The sequence below is a fragment of the Procambarus clarkii genome, chromosome 26 (assembly GCF_040958095.1).
Source record: "Procambarus clarkii isolate CNS0578487 chromosome 26, FALCON_Pclarkii_2.0, whole genome shotgun sequence".
Taxonomy (NCBI): Eukaryota; Metazoa; Arthropoda; class Malacostraca; order Decapoda; family Cambaridae; genus Procambarus; species Procambarus clarkii.
The window spans coordinates 36,144,314-36,162,201 of record NC_091175.1 but is presented as its reverse complement, the minus strand read 5'-3'; the positions used below and the strand labels follow the sequence as shown (position 1 = coordinate 36,162,201).

General features: G+C 31.2%; 1 protein-coding gene across 1 annotated transcript; it reads left to right on the top strand.

Annotated features, from left to right (window-relative positions):
• The first annotated feature begins 6,865 nt into the window (after positions 1–6,865).
• On the top strand, positions 6,866–17,472 carry LOC123750929 (bcl-2-like protein 2). The gene is made up of 2 exons (XM_069331639.1): positions 6,866–7,058; positions 17,222–17,472. Exons 1-2 carry the CDS (start codon positions 6,866–6,868, stop codon positions 17,470–17,472), a joined length of 444 nt encoding a protein of 147 aa, XP_069187740.1.
• The last annotated feature ends 416 nt before the right edge of the window (positions 17,473–17,888 follow it).

Here is a 17,888-nt window from a genome sequence, read left to right as displayed (position 1 = left end):
GGGAACCTCACCAGGCCCAGACACTAGAAGGAGATCATCTTCGGATATTGGATATAACAAACGTATATTATTTCCATTTAAATATTCTATCACGATGAATGATGTGGTAAAGAGTGTAAATATAAGGTAATAGTATCTGAAAATATAAATCACATTACATTTAACAAGAAATTCTTTACATTTGTAAATTGTAAAACTTTACCATTAAGATTGTTAATTCACCAGTATATTACATTATCAATGTATATAATTATAAATACCAATTATGAACCCAGTTCACGTGGTTCATGTTATCAAGCTGATGGCTCCTATCATTTTCCCACGTCGTTTGTGGAGATTTGCTCATTATCCGAAAAATATATGACATTGTTGGCCTGGGAGGAATCGGTAGAAATCTTAAATGGAAGATAAATCCAGCTCATGTTTCAGATAATGGTATTCTTTCAAATTATTGTGCACAATACACTGAAAAAATTAATAAATCAGTTTCTAGAAACAGTGAAATAAAAATATATTCATTTATATGAAAATTACTAACTAATTTATGGACATTTTTAACTGTACAAAAAGATAATGAGTGGCAAAATGCTCTTAGAAATATCTTATTGATGAAATTGGAAAATTAAGTAAAATAATGAGAGTAACATGTGAAAATATTTATAAAGTAGGTTTTTGTGTTGAAAAATCTCCAATATATACACCAGAAAATTTTGCCAAATATTTAGATGAAGTAAGAAATATGAAACACTTAAATTGTAATGTTAGTAAAATGTCTAAGGAAGAAGCGATAGAACTTCATTTTTCCCTATTACAAAAATTTAATGATATTATAAAAACTGATACTCATATGTATGAAGTTCAATATTATCTGGCATATATACCACCAGATCATTGGAAGGAGTCTCAAAATGAAAGTAATGAAGTTAACGGAGAACAAGTTTTTTATAACAATTTAAACAAGTTAAACTTTAATCCATATACATGCAAAATATCTATTATGTAAATCCCGTTTTCATTTAATCGAAAGAGAGAGTGAATGAGAGAGAGAGAGAGAGAGAGAGAGAGAGAGAGAGAGAGAGAGAGAGGAGGACTCAAATAGAAAACGGGATTCAATGAGATGATAACAGTTTCCTGTCAGGCTATATACAAGACAGAGCCCCTCCACACATTCTTCACAGTTGCTCTCCACACGCGACCAGGTCAGTGTTCTCATTTCCTTACCATAACAGATTTTTTTTTTATATATTATACCAGAGTGTTTGTTTTTTTACAGTGAAACTGTGGGTATGGGTTGTTAATGTCATCCCAATATTTTTGTGCTTGTGAATTATTTTTAAAATTTGGGTTTTAATCTTTTAATAGTGACGAAAATATATCTTCGTTTCCCTTAAAAAAGTCGCTTAATGCTGTAATGATAATGTGACGGTACTGTGGTAATTCTCCAAATTCGGAACTATTTAATATATCCACCGTAATGAGATGAGGTGGAATATTTTGTATATAATCATAAAAACATACAAATATACGGAAAAAAGGAGATACTAGATTTTTACAGTTTAGTGTTTTATTTTCTTTGCTCATGGTATTGCCTAACTTTATATTTTTAAGGGATAAGCTATTTTTATATACAATTAGGAGGAAAATTATATAATAGTCTAAAGCTTGTCCTCGTATGTCATAAACTGTCCAATATAAAGCATCCATAAACTTTTCATCATTCAGATATTTCTCGCTCTGTGAGGCAATGAGACAGAGCCGATCCACACTTGATTCACAGTTGATCTCCATCCACGCGATCAGGTCAGTGTTCTCATTTCCTTGCCATAAAGGATTTTTATTTTGATATTCTAATAGACTGTGATATATATCACTATGGTTCTCAGATAAATATGCAAGTGATGGTTTTATGAATGGTGAATTAATTTTATAGCAAGAATATATTAGGCGATATAAAATAGGAATATATAAATATTTTTAAAAGTATCCAATAGTTTTAAATCATGGAGATAAATCATGTGATATAGTGCGCCATGAATTGCTGATTCCATTGACTCGTTTGGCAATATATCTGTAAAGAGAGAATGAAATATTTCACCAATGGCATGAATCATAATGCGGAAAGTAATATTTTCATTAAAATAGATTGGGATGGTTTCAGATTTTTGAGCAACATTTATAAATTCTTTAACTGCCCATATATTTGTATCATTTACATCGCCCAGTTTATTTAGAAAAAATACGGAATATTCACGAAGTTTGTCAGATATAAATTTAAGAGAATTTTCTGACCACTTTTCAATTTTATTTAATAAATTATTTTCATGAAGTATTTTTTGGAATTCAGGAGACATTTTGAATTTTCCACTTTTTATCTTACCAGAAATATTTCTTTTTCTGTGTGAAGAAATAAATATACTTTGTAATTTGGGAATCAAGAGTTTAAATATACATGATATTGATAGCAATTCATGGCTTAATTTTTCTCCATTATCGCCTAATTCCCATATATTTTCAGTTTCCAGTGTATTGAGAGCGGAAAATATAAGATCTGGAATGTTAGTCATCACACCATGTCTAGGAAGAAAAATGTTAGTATCACGTATATAAAACGTCATGTTAACTTCCCTGACCAATTCTGGTGGAAGGATAGTTTCAATGGGGATCACTCGACTTATGATTTGAATAAACCAATTAGTTAATCTACGGGGATCTAGAATAAGATTATTTTCTGTTGTAGATATATCTAGAAGAACCACTGGAAGACATCCCACAATACGTGTATCTTCTTCCTTTTGTTTGTGCTCCGTAAAAGTTGATTCCAAAGAAGTTAATGAATTTAATTTTAGTTTGAATAGGTCACTAATGTATTTACGATTGGCCCAAGTTATAATTACATCCCCTCCAGGAGTGTTGAGTATTTCTTTAATTGAAAGTGTACATGTTTTTTTATGGACATCATCTTCGTCTTTATACTGAAATACGATTTGTGAACTAGGTGGAGAGGCTACAAAAACATTTGATGGTTTTTTATGCCAGTTAAAATTCGTATCCATTTTTTTATGTAAAAAAAAACTTAAAATTATGTTTAAAAAAATGTTAACATTCATAATAATTTTAATAGCATCAGGGAGTGTGGATAGTAATGAACTTGAAGTTATTATCAAACCTGGTGTTGTTTTTGCCCGCCAGTATAAAACACTGTTAGTAGATTCACAGGAAAGATTGTTCTATAGTTTCAACTTTACAATTTATGAAAACATTTTCAATCAATTTTTAACTCTTTTGAATAGTTGTAAGCAAAAATGTCCTTTTGAAACATTTAATGGAATTTATAAACTTATTCGAATTATTAATCGACAACAAGAACTTATAAAAAAATATAAATTTTTAAAAAATTCTGATACAATAATATCCAATGATCATTTTGTATGGAAATATCCACATAAAGAAATTATTTCTGAACAAATTATTTTTTTCAAGGAAACAATTGAAATGTTAAATTCAATTAACCAAACAGAATTAAATCGTAGAGAATTGTGTGTATATATCAGTTTTATACATAGTACCATAAATACAATTATATCAGACATTGAACACACAGAAGTAGAATTAGATTTAATGTATTCTACAGGAATACTCTCAAGATATATTTTCAATCGTTTACCATTTGAAAAGGACTTAATTCAGATTCGAAATCGAAAAAAAGTTGATCTTTAATGATTCATCAATTGATGATTTAATGTCAATTTATTATAAACTCTGCCGGGTGTCAGTATATTATACTGATAACAGGTTTATATTAGTAGTTTATTTTCCCATAGTTACCACCAATAATCCACCTAATCATGGATTTTTGTATTCAGTAATACCAGTTTATACAAATGTTAACGAAAAATGGAGTGCATCTTTAGAAGTTGAAGATAACAAGTACTTAATGGTATTACAAATTGAAAGTGAATATTGGTATATGGTAATGTCAAAGGAAAACTTTGATGTTATTAATAGTACCTTAGTCATCATTAGTTTTTCATATTTTAATTTAAATTCACACAAATCTCACAATTGTATTAGTGCTGCTTTTAATCAATCTGATGAGGCTATTTTAGAATTATGTAATTATAAATTAACACAAAAATTCAATCCTATATTTATACCTATTGTACCTGGAATTTGGATTTATTCTATTAATAATATCTTAAAATTAAACATATTATGTGGTGGTAATATTAGTCATCGCTTATATCAACAACATATATTATATCCGGGTGTTAGTTTATTAGAATTGAATAGAGCATGCTATGCCTTTTCAAATTTTTCAGAAACATCATCTGATGGATTAAGATTATTTTATAATTATAATACGGTATTTTCACATCTAAATAAGATACTAATAAATACACATCAATCTACTAATTTCCTGAAAAAAATAATTGAGAACAATAATAATCCCAATACACACATGCATTTAATCGATGTGTATTATTTGTCAATAATAAATCAATATTTTATTATTTTATGTATATGCCTTATATCCATATTAATTATATATATAATTTTTCAATATGTTTATGTCATTATTGTTATAAACACTATTGTAATGCTGCTACTACTACTACTACTACTACTACTACTACTACTACTACTAACTACAACTACAACTCCAGTTAACACTATGACTTTAACAACTAGTAGTAATACACAACCAGAATCCACCCCATTAATAATGTCATCCTTTTCATTACCCCCTAATCTTCCCCCCTATCCTCCTTTACCCCCTAATCTTCCCCCCTATCCTCCTCCTCCCCCTCCTTCTTCTTCTTTTTCCTCTTCTTTTTCTTCTTCACCTTCTTTTTATCCTCTGCCTTCAGCCACTATATATATGAATGAGAATTCTATTTATGATTCACCACGTGAACATTATATGACAATGAAAGGAAATAAATAAAAATGATTACTATTATTTATTTTCTTATAATAATTTACTTATTTATATGTACAATAATTATAGGAGGTGAGGCGATACAAAGAAAAAGAAAGTTATTTCACTATGGTATAACAAGACAAAAAAATATATCGTCATTAGAATGGTATATTGATCAGGCTGAAAGCGATGATGATGCATTAGATAATAATCCATTATTAATTTTATCAACATATGGACATCATCAGGATGACAATCATCATCAAGCCTGTAAAGTGTGGGAAGGTATGAAACTAAATCAGTGTTGTATATTTTTACCTTATCCTTTATATTCTAAAGAAGGTAATGAAATATTACCAGCTAGTGCCTCCTGGCAGGATGGATATTGGTTTGAAATATCTCCTACTAATCCCCTAAAAATACCTACAGTTCCAGTATGTTCAACCACATTAGGTAAATTAATATGGCAAGATTACAATTTCACGTGTGAATGTACAACTCATGGATTATTTAGTGGAAAACATTGTGATCAATCCACGTCCAAACTTACTATAGATAATGGATGCAAAAAAGTTGGATGGATTCATGATCTGAATATTGTAGACATATCTAAATTTAATCCAGTCAAAGAAGGCATATGTGTAGAATGTTCTATTCCTGAAACAGTACCGAATATAGAAGGAATGGAACCTTCTTGTATCCATGTTCACCTTAATAATAATTCTTCCTCTCTAGACATAACCACCACCACCACGACTACTAACGCTTTATATAGAACAAATGTTCCATCTGATACCAAGGCACCTTGCGTGTACGACGCGTTAAATGAAAATAATTACAATGAAATTAATAAATATGTAGAAGGATATGGTTGCTCATGTGACTATTTCAGTGGTTACGTTGAGGTTTTAATTCCTTCATTAGTTGGCCTGTTTCGTGAAAAAAATTTGATTAGTAATGCCTGTGTGAAAATTGGTCATAACACAATGGACCCTCATCGAGTTGATTTGGCTTACTATACACTAGAGAATGGTGGCAAACCTTTACAAATGCACACTTACTATGAACTCGAACCCCTTTTCCAACCCCTGATGTCTAAAGCCAAATCAACATTAAAAAGTGATGTTGAATTTATTATAGATCAACCGGCAATAGCAAAGGTAAATGCCTGTGATTGGATGAATCGTCACATTAAAGCTGATCCACACCAAAAACTATGGCGTTTGAGACATGATGAACGAGGAGATGACTGGCCTGTGGTTCATAAGACAAAATTGATTAATCATTATAGGCGCCGGCAAGAAACTTATCCCCTATATATCTATCGATTAGCGGTTAGTCCTGGATATGAAGACAAGCATTTTTATGAGACGACTGACGATCGTCGACTATCTAATGCTATTTGGGGCCATCCAATTGTATTCAGCTATTACTCAGAGAGTATTTGGCATGAACTTACTACCCTTAATCCCTTGGGAGTAACTGAGGGGTGGTATTTTGGTTTAACTATGCTCACTCAACCAGGTCATATAGTTCGACTAGATACACGTGGACAATTTAGGAACCCAGGTGAGGTTATACCTAATGTGGTTCCACCTGATTATCATGATTTAATTGACCCCCGGCAACCTATTGCTCATCCAGGTATATTATATATTACGTATGTGGTTAATACTTAATCTCTCTCTCTCTCTCTCTCTCTCGACTTGATTTGACCTTTAACACATTGATCTCCTTAGAGCCACACGCTGTGCATGGTCCAACACCCAGCCCCACTACCCCTCTTGACTACGATAACTGCGTCGCCAGGGAATCCCAAAAATTCCCCTGTGACTACTATACCCACAGGCCAGGGAATATAAATATATCCCTGTGACTATAGATCGACTCACGTGCCAGGAAACATACCCCTGTGACTACGAATTAATAAAGTACATTGAAGAAATGGAAAGACAATCAGATGACAAACAGCCAACAACGCCACCTCCCCTTTCTATATATGTTAATGAAGTATTTCGACCTATAAACCAGGAAGAATCTAATAATAGTGATAGTAGCATCAGTAGTAGCATCAGTAGTAGTATCAGTCTAAATGATGTTGATGTTAATAATCTTTTAGAAATCAATAACTTCAGTAGTAAGAGATTTAATAAGATTGTAAATAGCTACCTCATGTTTGAAGAGGATAATATAATTAAATTATATTTTGTAAATGTAATGAAAATGTTGGTTGATAATAGTAGTAATATTAATAACGTTATTTTAAAATATTTCATTTATGTTTTAAGTCTTTATTGTATTTCTATGTATTATTTTTACAATATTTATAACATTTTTAGTGTTATATCTTTAAAAGTAGTAACTAGAGATGATGTGAATTTTTTTAAAATGTTTCAAAACAAAAATATACAAACATTTAAGTATATTTGTAAGAGTCAAGATAAAATTAACATTCTGATAAATAGTCCTATTCTGTCCCTCAACAAAAACATTTACAATAGTTTATGCCATATAATGTTTATTGTAAAATTTAGAGGTCAATATATTAGCGACATGTACAACCAAATGTTGTTTACAATATCAACAAAAATAGTTGAAGGGGAAAATGGACTTTATTTTTTTCAAAATTTGGAGTGTGATAAATTTAATATCGAAAGATGGAATCCGGATAAACTATTTCAGTTATAATCAGCTTTATTATAAAGATTCCTGCCTTTTCGGAGGAATTTCAGTATTATCTTCATTCTTTCTCTTTTGTGAAATAAATTGTGGACGGTGGCTAAATAATGGAACCTGATTACTTTTTACTCTAATTATTTGTGAATTAATATTTTCATTGTTTACTTCTGGGAAATAGACTATACCGTCATCATCCAGAAAAATTCCATTTTCTTTATCATATTTAAGATCTACAGTGAGTTCATTTTTATGCTTAATTTTAATTATTTTGTTTTTATATATATATATATGTCCATCTGTTTTAACCCGGTTAATAAATTCTTTAATGTTGGGATGTGTCATTTGATAATAACAATTTTCAAACTGTATATATATTAGAAATATATATAAATAATTATAAAATAGTACCACACATTTTATCCAAATCACTTTGGTCAAAATTACTTTTTCCAAGACATAGAAAGTATGGTGCTAATTCAATCATACAAGGAGAACACACACTTAAATACTTACGATGATCACCCACAAAATTACTTGGTTTACGCCAATTAAACCGAAATGATATCTTGGCTGTACGATAATTACATAGAGTGCAGGATGTTGTTTGTAATTCTATTTTATTAGCCTGAGACATTAAAAAAACAAAACCTTTAAATGTATCATTTCTAAATGATGATACACTCAGTCCTGCAATTATCACATCGATTCCACAACCTTGACATACATGAACAAATTCAGTTAAATTTTCTGGATAAAACAAATGAGCATCGTCGATAAAAATAGTATCAAAGTGAAGAATATAGTCTTTATAATCTAAGTAAGTTTCACTCCGGATTTGGATTTCAGTCGGAATTATTGATCGACATTTTATTTGTTTTAATTGTACACATCTAGGCAAAATCAAAATGGTTTTATTTTTATTTTCTCTGCAATGTGTTTCAGTAAGTTGCAAAAGTCGAGACGATTTTCCTGAGGCCATTAAACCAGTAATAACTGTCAAAGTGCCCTCTCGGTTTTCGTGTTTATTAAACAAACTGACAATAGTTTTGTATTTATCCAAAACCAATGACTCTCTATGGTGGTGGTCTTTAGAAATATTTTCAGGGGAGTTTTGTATTCCCCAAACCTCTTTTATTGATGTTCCATTGAATGAGTAATCCAAATAGGTATATGGAATTCGATTATAGGAAATGGGATGTTCCTTAATTATTTCATCCATGTGGCTAACATCAAAATCCAACAAAGTCTCATCAAACTTATATATAAGCAATGTTTTTCTAACATCTTTCAATGTAAGAGAACCTGTCAAAATAGAATTTAGTATTGATTCACTTAGATTACAAAGAAGTATAATATGGGCATTGCGAAATTCAGATTCCAAATGACCATATTCCTCATCCTCATGCTCCATTGGATCATATATCCAGCTAGGGGATACCGCATTTGCAGTTAGACGAATATCATACTTAAGTTGCACACAATTGGAACCCATACACAAACTGTAAATCTTAACTTGGGGTATGTCCAAAAAACATTTGTCAGCATAATAAATAATTTCTTTTCCTAGTCTGTCTATTAATTCAATTGGAGATGTAATAAGGGTGGATTTAGTATCATCTGCCATGATTATGAGATACCCCAGTCCGAGCTCAGTTCAGGACAGCTGGAATAATTATAACTTATAGTCTTAATAAATACCTTTTATATTATTTATCATATTAAAAAATCTTATGCTAAAACATGAATAGTTCTTCTAATAATCTAATAAATTTTAAAGTTGTTGGGAATGATATGATTACTAACCCTTTACAGTTTCCTATCAATTCTACTGATGACATTACAAAATTTTTAAATACTACGTTAATTCCGGGAAATTTACCCATTCTCACAGATAATGATACATTAAATTATGTTACCAAAGAAACTCTAGAATCTCTTATTAATTCTTTGACACAACTATTGATTAGTCTTCCTGTTTTCCCTGCCAGACCAGCTTTAGAGTGGACCAAAAATATTGAGAAACGATGTAATTTTAAATATAATTGACGATTACATTAAAAATTGTCAGCATCTAAATGAAGAAGCTCATTTAAAAGAATCAACAAAGAGGGCTGAAGAAATCAGTAAATTATTTGATGAAAAACTAAAAAATCTTACAAATTCTGCACAAACAATCCCACCCATAATATATGCACAACCACCTCCACCACCACCAACCCAACTGCCCCTACATACACACTCTTCATTCCATTATTCACCCCATCAACAATTCCCTAGTTCTTATTATCAATGTCAGTGTCAATATACCCCCACTTCTCCTTACTGTTATTATCATTCCCATCCTCCTCTAACAAGTGTTGTTACCTCTTCTCCTCCTCCTCATCCTTCTCCTCCTCCCCCTCCCCCTCCCACTGTCAACCCCACCCATACTCATCAAAATCCTTATATACCACAATCTCCCAATACCCAATTACCATTCACCTCTCAGTCATCACCACAGCAGCAAACATCCCAATCCTCCCCACCACCACAATCTTCCTAAAATGGCAGATGTATTGAAAAGACAAAAAATTAAACTTCCATTTATGGCCCATGATATGTATATATATGTTGAATATTCATTACATGAGACAAATGTAAATATCCCTGTAGATGATCAGGAAAGCATATTCTACATATCTAACAAGGGAGTTGGTATGAGTCTGCATAACAAGAAAACTGGAAATTATTGTCGAATTGTAAAACTTGCCATATATAATTCGAATGATAAAAAAATTATAGAAAAATGTTCCAACCAGTACTCTTTGCCAGGTTATATTGCTGGTTATGAGGTGATTGAATGCCTATTGTTTGCTGCTAAAACCATTGCTACTGAACACAATGTTTTTTCCATAATTCAACGTCCAGTTTTCATTGTGTGTAATGAAAGATTAATTATTGATATTTTGCATTATATAATAACAAATCTAATGATTAACGATGTATGGTGTAATGAATGGAAATGTGTTCCTAAAGCTAAAGATAAAATCAAGATCATATTATGGACATTTACAAATTTATCTGATTGGATGGAAGCCAAACGTTTATTTAAAACTGCTATTGTTCATAATTCCCAATTAAAATACTCTCTCTCTCATACGACCAACCTATCCCAGTTAAATTTTTGTAAACTTCAAGATATTTTACCCAGTTACTATAAAAATGTAAGTCGCGAAAAGAGACATGCCCATATAATTAATCGGCATAGACAACCCATTGTAATAAAGCCTAGAATATATGTGAATTTCAATCCTCAGGATGAATTTGGAACAAATATTACTACTCAATACAATAATTGTCTTAAGGTTTTTAACAGGTAATAAATAATTACTTATTATTTAATTAATTTTATAGTTTTAGTTAAAACTTTTATGTGATTATTTGAATATAAATTTAATAATGATGGATTACTTTTCCCTAATGATTTATAATATCGGGCACTATGAACTGCTTCATATACAATTAATTTAAAAAGAAATAAATAGTCTTGGTATGTTACAGAATCCCCCCACTCCTGCCATATGATTGCTTCATTTTTAGTTGAACGACATCTTTTCATTTGATTAAAATATTGAAACAAGATTTGTTTCTTCATGTAAAATGGCGTTTTTTAAAATGTCATGTTTACTGATTGTCCAACAAGATATGAGACCTAAATTATAGTCACTTCCAAAAAATATAAAATACAATACTGTTAAACTAAATAGTTGTTGAGAATTTATATTTAATTTAACCATAATATGATTATAATTGTTTAATCCAATGCATGATTGTCCATTATATGGTGGGATAACCAACATAACACGATCATCCTCTCGAAGAATGTACATTGCTGATATATCAGAGTCATTACTTATAATTATGTAACGGGAATTTTTATTTAAAATTTTATTAATAAAACGAAATAGAGTTATTTCACCCTCATTTCGTTGATCAAAAGGTAATGATTCAGTTGATAATAGAAATATGATATTAGGATGTTGAATGTCCATTTTTTTTTTATCATTGCAATTGTACATTTTTCTAAGGATAATTTTTCATGGGGAGAAAGAATGGAAAAGGGGTCAGATTTTTGTTGATTGCTACGATTTTTTGTAAAGAGAGACTTTCCATCCATAACAAAGTGTATTATCATATTATTACAAGTTCTTCCCTTATTATTAGTATTAGTATTAGTATTAGTATTAGTATTATGATCATCATCATCATCGGTGTTATTGTTACTTAGTAAATTCATGAGAATATCACAATAGGCACAAATTATATTACATACTTTTTGGGCTGTAGCATTGATATCAATTGTTCCAACTTGTTTCCCTTTTATGGTATGTGCATGGAAAAAAACTGAACCATCAATCCCAATATATTTTAAATGGCTAAGACCTGAAGGAAAGAATTTCTTTAAATATTGATTTAGCTCTTTGTCATTTTGAACAGTTAACATTATCTTGGTATTAGTTAAACATTTGTTGAAGAAATGAAGACCCATAATATTGTATAAAAAATAAGCTTTTGTAAGTTCTTATATAATAGTTGAGATAAAAATATATAAATTATATTATTAAATTAATGCTTCATTTCCAGAATCATCGGGTGAATGAAATAATAACCACCTCCAGAAGAAACATGTGAAAATGGACAAATTTAAAAAAAAAAAACTTTGTTTTGAAGAAGTCTTCTAAAGAACAAAATCTAGAGCCCCGGAAAAGTGTAACCAACTTAAGAAGGACAGGAGGCCCCATTGAAGACCGACAGACGGCCCAAGAAGACAGGAAGAAGTCTTCTAAAGTACAAAATCTAGAGCCCCGGAAAAGTGTAACCAACTTAAGAAGGACAGGAGGCCCCATTGAAGACCGACAGACGGCCCAAGAAGACAGGAAGAAGTCTTCTAAAGTACAAAATCTAGAGCCCCGGAAAAGTGTAACCAACTTAAGAAGGACAGGAGGCCCCATTGAAGACCGACAGACGGCCCAAGAAGACGAGGAAGAAGTCTTCTAAAGAACAAAATCTAGAGCCCCGGAAAAGTGTAACCAACTTAAGAAGGACAGGAGGCCCCATTGAAGACCGACAGACGTCCCAAGAAGACGGGAAGAAGTCTTCTAAAGAACAAAATCTAGAGCCCCGGAAAAGTGTAACCAACTTAAGAAGGACAGGAGGCCCCATTGAAGACCGACAGACGTCCCAAGAAGACGGGAAGAAGTCTTCTAAAGAACAAAATCTAGAGCCCCGGAAAAGTGTAACCAACTTAAGAAGGACAGGAGGCCCCATTGAAGACCGACAGACGTCCCAAGAAGATGGGAAGAAGTCTTCTAAAGAACAAAATCTAGAGCCCCGGAAAAGTGTAACCAACTTAAAAAGGACAGGAGGCCCCATTGAAGACCGACAGACGTCCCAAGAAGGTGGGAAGAAGCGAAAACGGACGTTTTCTAAAGAAGAACAAAATCAAGAGGTAAATGAAGAAGCTAAACCAAAATCTGGAAATTTTATAGAAAAGATTAATCCCAAAAATATCCAAGTAAAAGAAAAATATATTGGGTGTTGTTGTTTACATGATAAAGTTATATCAAGACAATTTGCTATTGTAGACGGAAGAATTAATATCCTAAATAACAGGTTGAATTTTATAAATGAAAGATTGGATATTGTTATGGAAAGTAATAGAGAACAAAACATTAAGAAAATAAATACGTTATTGAATAATATAAATGAGAAATTGTATATTTTGGAACAAGAGAAAAAAGAATTAAGATCCTAAATATTATATGGGATAATTAATTTATATGAGAAATTGGATATTTTGAAAGTCATAGAGATTTACATTATTAGATGGGTAGTAGTATATTTACATTATTAGATGGGTAGTAGTATATAGTATAAAAGAAGTATGTATATGAACCATTAACACAAAGAGGAGCTGAAGAATAAGTAACAAAAATGGTTGAAATATATGAAATAATACCTAATTCTGAAATAGATAATTTTACTTCTATGTTTCTTACACCAGAATTAAAGGATAGATTTATGAACAAATATTCTTCAATGATCAATTTTGATATGTGTATTAGAGATATGGTATGGGAGTTATGTGCTACCCCACTTATTCCAACTTATGTCCAAAAAGAAATTGAAGATTTGTTGTTAACAAAAGCCATTAAAGAAAAATATATAAATAATACTGATTTAAAATTTATTCCTCGTATAAAAGACCAAACAATTGAAACGGATAAAAAAGTTTATATTAAGGTTGAGGAATTTACCCATTTTTTATGGAATAAAGTCAAAATTCAAATACATTTTGAAATGATAAGTTACCAACGACATCTATGCCAAGAAATTTATCAAAAGATGAGTAACGAACTAGATTATTTTTTCTTACACCCCAATATTATTGGTGCATATGAATTAAATAAATTATCACTTGTAGCATCTTTAGCTTACACACTACAGAATCTACATAAAATGTCTTGGCATGCATCCAGTTTTCAATTTATAAACGACCACAAAAAAGAGATTAAGTATTATCCTCAAATTGTAAATGGTATTAAACAAGAAATGTCTAATTCTTGGCTTTATATGAGTTTACTAAATGAGATGGTATATAAATGTAACCATAAATATAATGGTCAAATAAATGTTGTTTCCCTTAGAAATTTAGCCAAGTTCTCTAAAAAAACACTTGCTAATTATACAGAAGAAGAAAAAATAATTATTTTGAAAATAGTTAAAGATATTAAAAAACAAACAATGTCAGAGTGTTCATGGTTTTGTTTAGGGTTACTTGATTCATTATGTATGTAGTTAGTTATATGTTCTATTTTTAGTCAATATTTTTAGTCAATTTTGTAATTGTTATAAATATAACATAATAAAATATATAGCTGTTTTATTTGTTATTTTGTTACCTAAAGATCAGAAATATAAAAAAAATATTAAAAAAATAGAGAATGTTTATATGTCAAAAAGAAGTTAATTCCTTAAAAGAATGTGCTTTCAGTTATATGCCTTTTTCCTATGAAAGTTGGTCGTGGAGTATTAATAATTCCTCAGAGAATAATTCAAAATTTGATGAATATTATTACCTTCCACTACATGACAATAAAGGATTTTATCAAATTGTTACCATGTTTCTCAAATATTGTAGCCAAATATATAATTCACTCTCTAATGATAAAAACCATAATCATAATGAATATATAGCAGGAAGATGCCGACTACGCCAATTACCAGGACTCTTGCTCTTAGGTTATGATATTTTGAAAAAAAAGAAAGGGTTAGTATCTTTCTCATTTTTCACCAGTGATTTGCCATGCACTTGGGTTATTCCAACCTCGATTTCTAATTTTTCTGAAATTGTTACCAATCCAGGTTGGATTGCAACTACAATGCTAAAACCTAAAATACCTCCTGTTTTTAATTTACCCCACCCTATTAGTATCTTCAGTCTTGCTGACAGTGGTTTAGTAGTAGCTTATCATTGGTCATCTATTCTCTTTTTGCTCTTAGAACCCATATTGGTGATACCTTCTTCTCAGCTTCAATCTAAAAATCTAAAGGGTAAGTGGGATCCACATCAATTAGTAAATAAAAGTAAAAAATATCTTAATGATAAAGAAGCAAGTTTAAAACTTCTCGGTTCTCATTATATCATTCAATATTTTCCCAAGTCTCATCTTAATGAAAATACATTTTCTATTGCAGTCTTTAACTCAAAGCATTTACCGATCAACCAAGAACTACAACACGATTCATTTCAACCCTCAGATTTTATGAAATCCCTCATTTGGGGTATTTCTCTTCTACAACTGAGTCAAGAAAGTCTGAAATAAATAATGGCAACAAGTTCTTATTCCTCTCTACCACATCCTCCTCCTCCTCCTCCTCCTCCTTATTCAATCATAAAACTGCAAAGTAGTGATGGTGATATTTTTGAAGTAGAATATGATATTATCAGACAGAGTGGTGTTATAAAAACCATTTTAAATGATTTGAGTGATGATACCAATGATGAAGCTATTCCTCTTCCAAATGTAAACACTATTATTTAAAAAAAAATAATTGAATGGTGTGGTTACCATCACAATAATAATGATAGTTCTATAATGTCATTTTCAAAATGGGATTTTGATTTTTTTGAACAAGATACATTGTTGCCAATAATTTTGGCAGCTGATTACTTAAATATTAAAGATCTAACTGATAAAGGAATCAAAATGTTTGCCAATATTATTAAAAAATTGACAGCAGAAGAAATCAGAGAAATATTTCATATAACTAACGATTTGACACCTGAAGAAGAAGAAGAAATTATTAAAGAAACTAACTGGTGTAAATTTATATAATTATAAGACCAGAAAGGATGTAAAGAATAATTACTGTGGAGTTCGTAAACCGTAGACTTTTTATTAATGGTTAATGAAGGCAGAGGACATGACCTCTTGGGTGTTAGTAATAATTAGATGCTAGAAATTAGGTTTTGAAGATTTAGAAATCATGATTTTCTACATGAAATCATGATTTTCTACATGATTTTTTGTATGAACCAAAATGGGGGACTGGAGCTAGAGTCTGTGAACTCTGTTTCTTTTTTTTATATCCATTTAAAGGAGAAAATACAATATTTGATAATAGCTGTTGATATGTATTAATTAGATCCATATTAAATGATTATAGTAAGTAACAAACAGTACACTGATGAGGAAACATTATATAATGTTATTATATAGTCTGTTGATATGCATACTCCTTTTTTTTCTTATAATTATTCTCTAAATATTCATTATATTTTTGAATACACCAATCATATGACATCAAATATACATAATATATTATCAGTAACAAAAAAAAAGAAGTTAATGAATAAAGTAAGATAATAATAAAATATTCATCATTATTATCATTTATTACATTTTCACTAACTTCTACTGAGAATGTACTCTGTTCCGTTAACACTAAAGTGTTATTTTCGTAATTTACCATTTTTAATTACTTATTTGGAAAGACTAAGGAGACTCAGGGGTAGGCAGGAACTTGTGTTAATCTCCTTTCCCATACTACTCCTTTATATAGCTATCAAACAAATATATATCATTATTATTTTTTATTTATAGACAGGTACACTATTTTTCGGGTAATCATTATTTGTTTATGTTGTAATTTATGGAAAACAATTTGACACTCTTTTTTTTTTGGGGGGGGGGTAAATGTATTATATATATATAGAGAGAGAAGCTATATCCTAACTTATTGTATATGATTTTGGTGGAGGGTGACGACCACTATCATTGTCCATGATTAGAGGTAATCACACACAGGAGCCTAATGTAGAAAGATGTAACCAGAATGAAGCTAATATTGCCGAAGTTTCACTGAAAGGAGAGAGCGTGGAGAATAAGGCGGAGAGTTTAGCCAAGTATATTGTGTTTTCACTGATGGAGAAGACAAAGGCGACAACTAATGATAAAGTTGAAGAAACACTCCTCAGATGTATCAAGACGATGGTGCACAGTCACGAAAAACAATTTAAGGGAATATTTAAAAAATTGGACATTACTCATGACACTGGATATGTGACATTTGTTGAAGTTTTCAATGAACTATTTGAAGGTGAAAAGATGGCTATTACTTGGGGCAGGATAATTGCACTATATGCTTTTGGTGGACAGATGGCTTTGTATTGCAAAGACAAAAATATGGAGGACTTGAGCGAAAAAATAGTAACATTTATGAGCAAATATGCCAGTGAAATAGTGGCACCATTTGTGACGATGGCTGGTGGATGGATAAAAATATGTGAAGAATTTCCAGCAGAAGAAGGTGATACGTTGCTGGTTTAGATATCATTGTCCCTGCAGGTGTATAAAGCCTCTCTCTCTCTCTCTCTCTCTCTCTCTCTCTCTCTCTCTCTCTCTCTCTCTCTCTCTCTCTCTCTCTCTCTCTCTCTCTCTCTCTCTCTCTCTCTCTCTCTCTCTCTCTCTCTCTCTCTCTCTCTCTCTCTCTCTCTCTCTCTCTCTCTCTCTCTCTCTCTCTCTCTCTCTCTCTCTCTCTCTCTCTCTCTCTCTCTCTCTCTCTCTCTCTCTCTCTCTCTCTCTCTCTCTCTCTCTCTCTCTCTCTCTCTCTCTCTCTCTCTCTCTCTCTCTCTCTCTCTCTCTCTCTCTCTCTCTCTCTCTCTCTCTCTCTCTCTCTCTCTCTCTCTCTCTCTCTCTCTCTCTCTCTCTCTCTCTCTCTCTCTCTCTCTCTCTCTCTCTCTCTC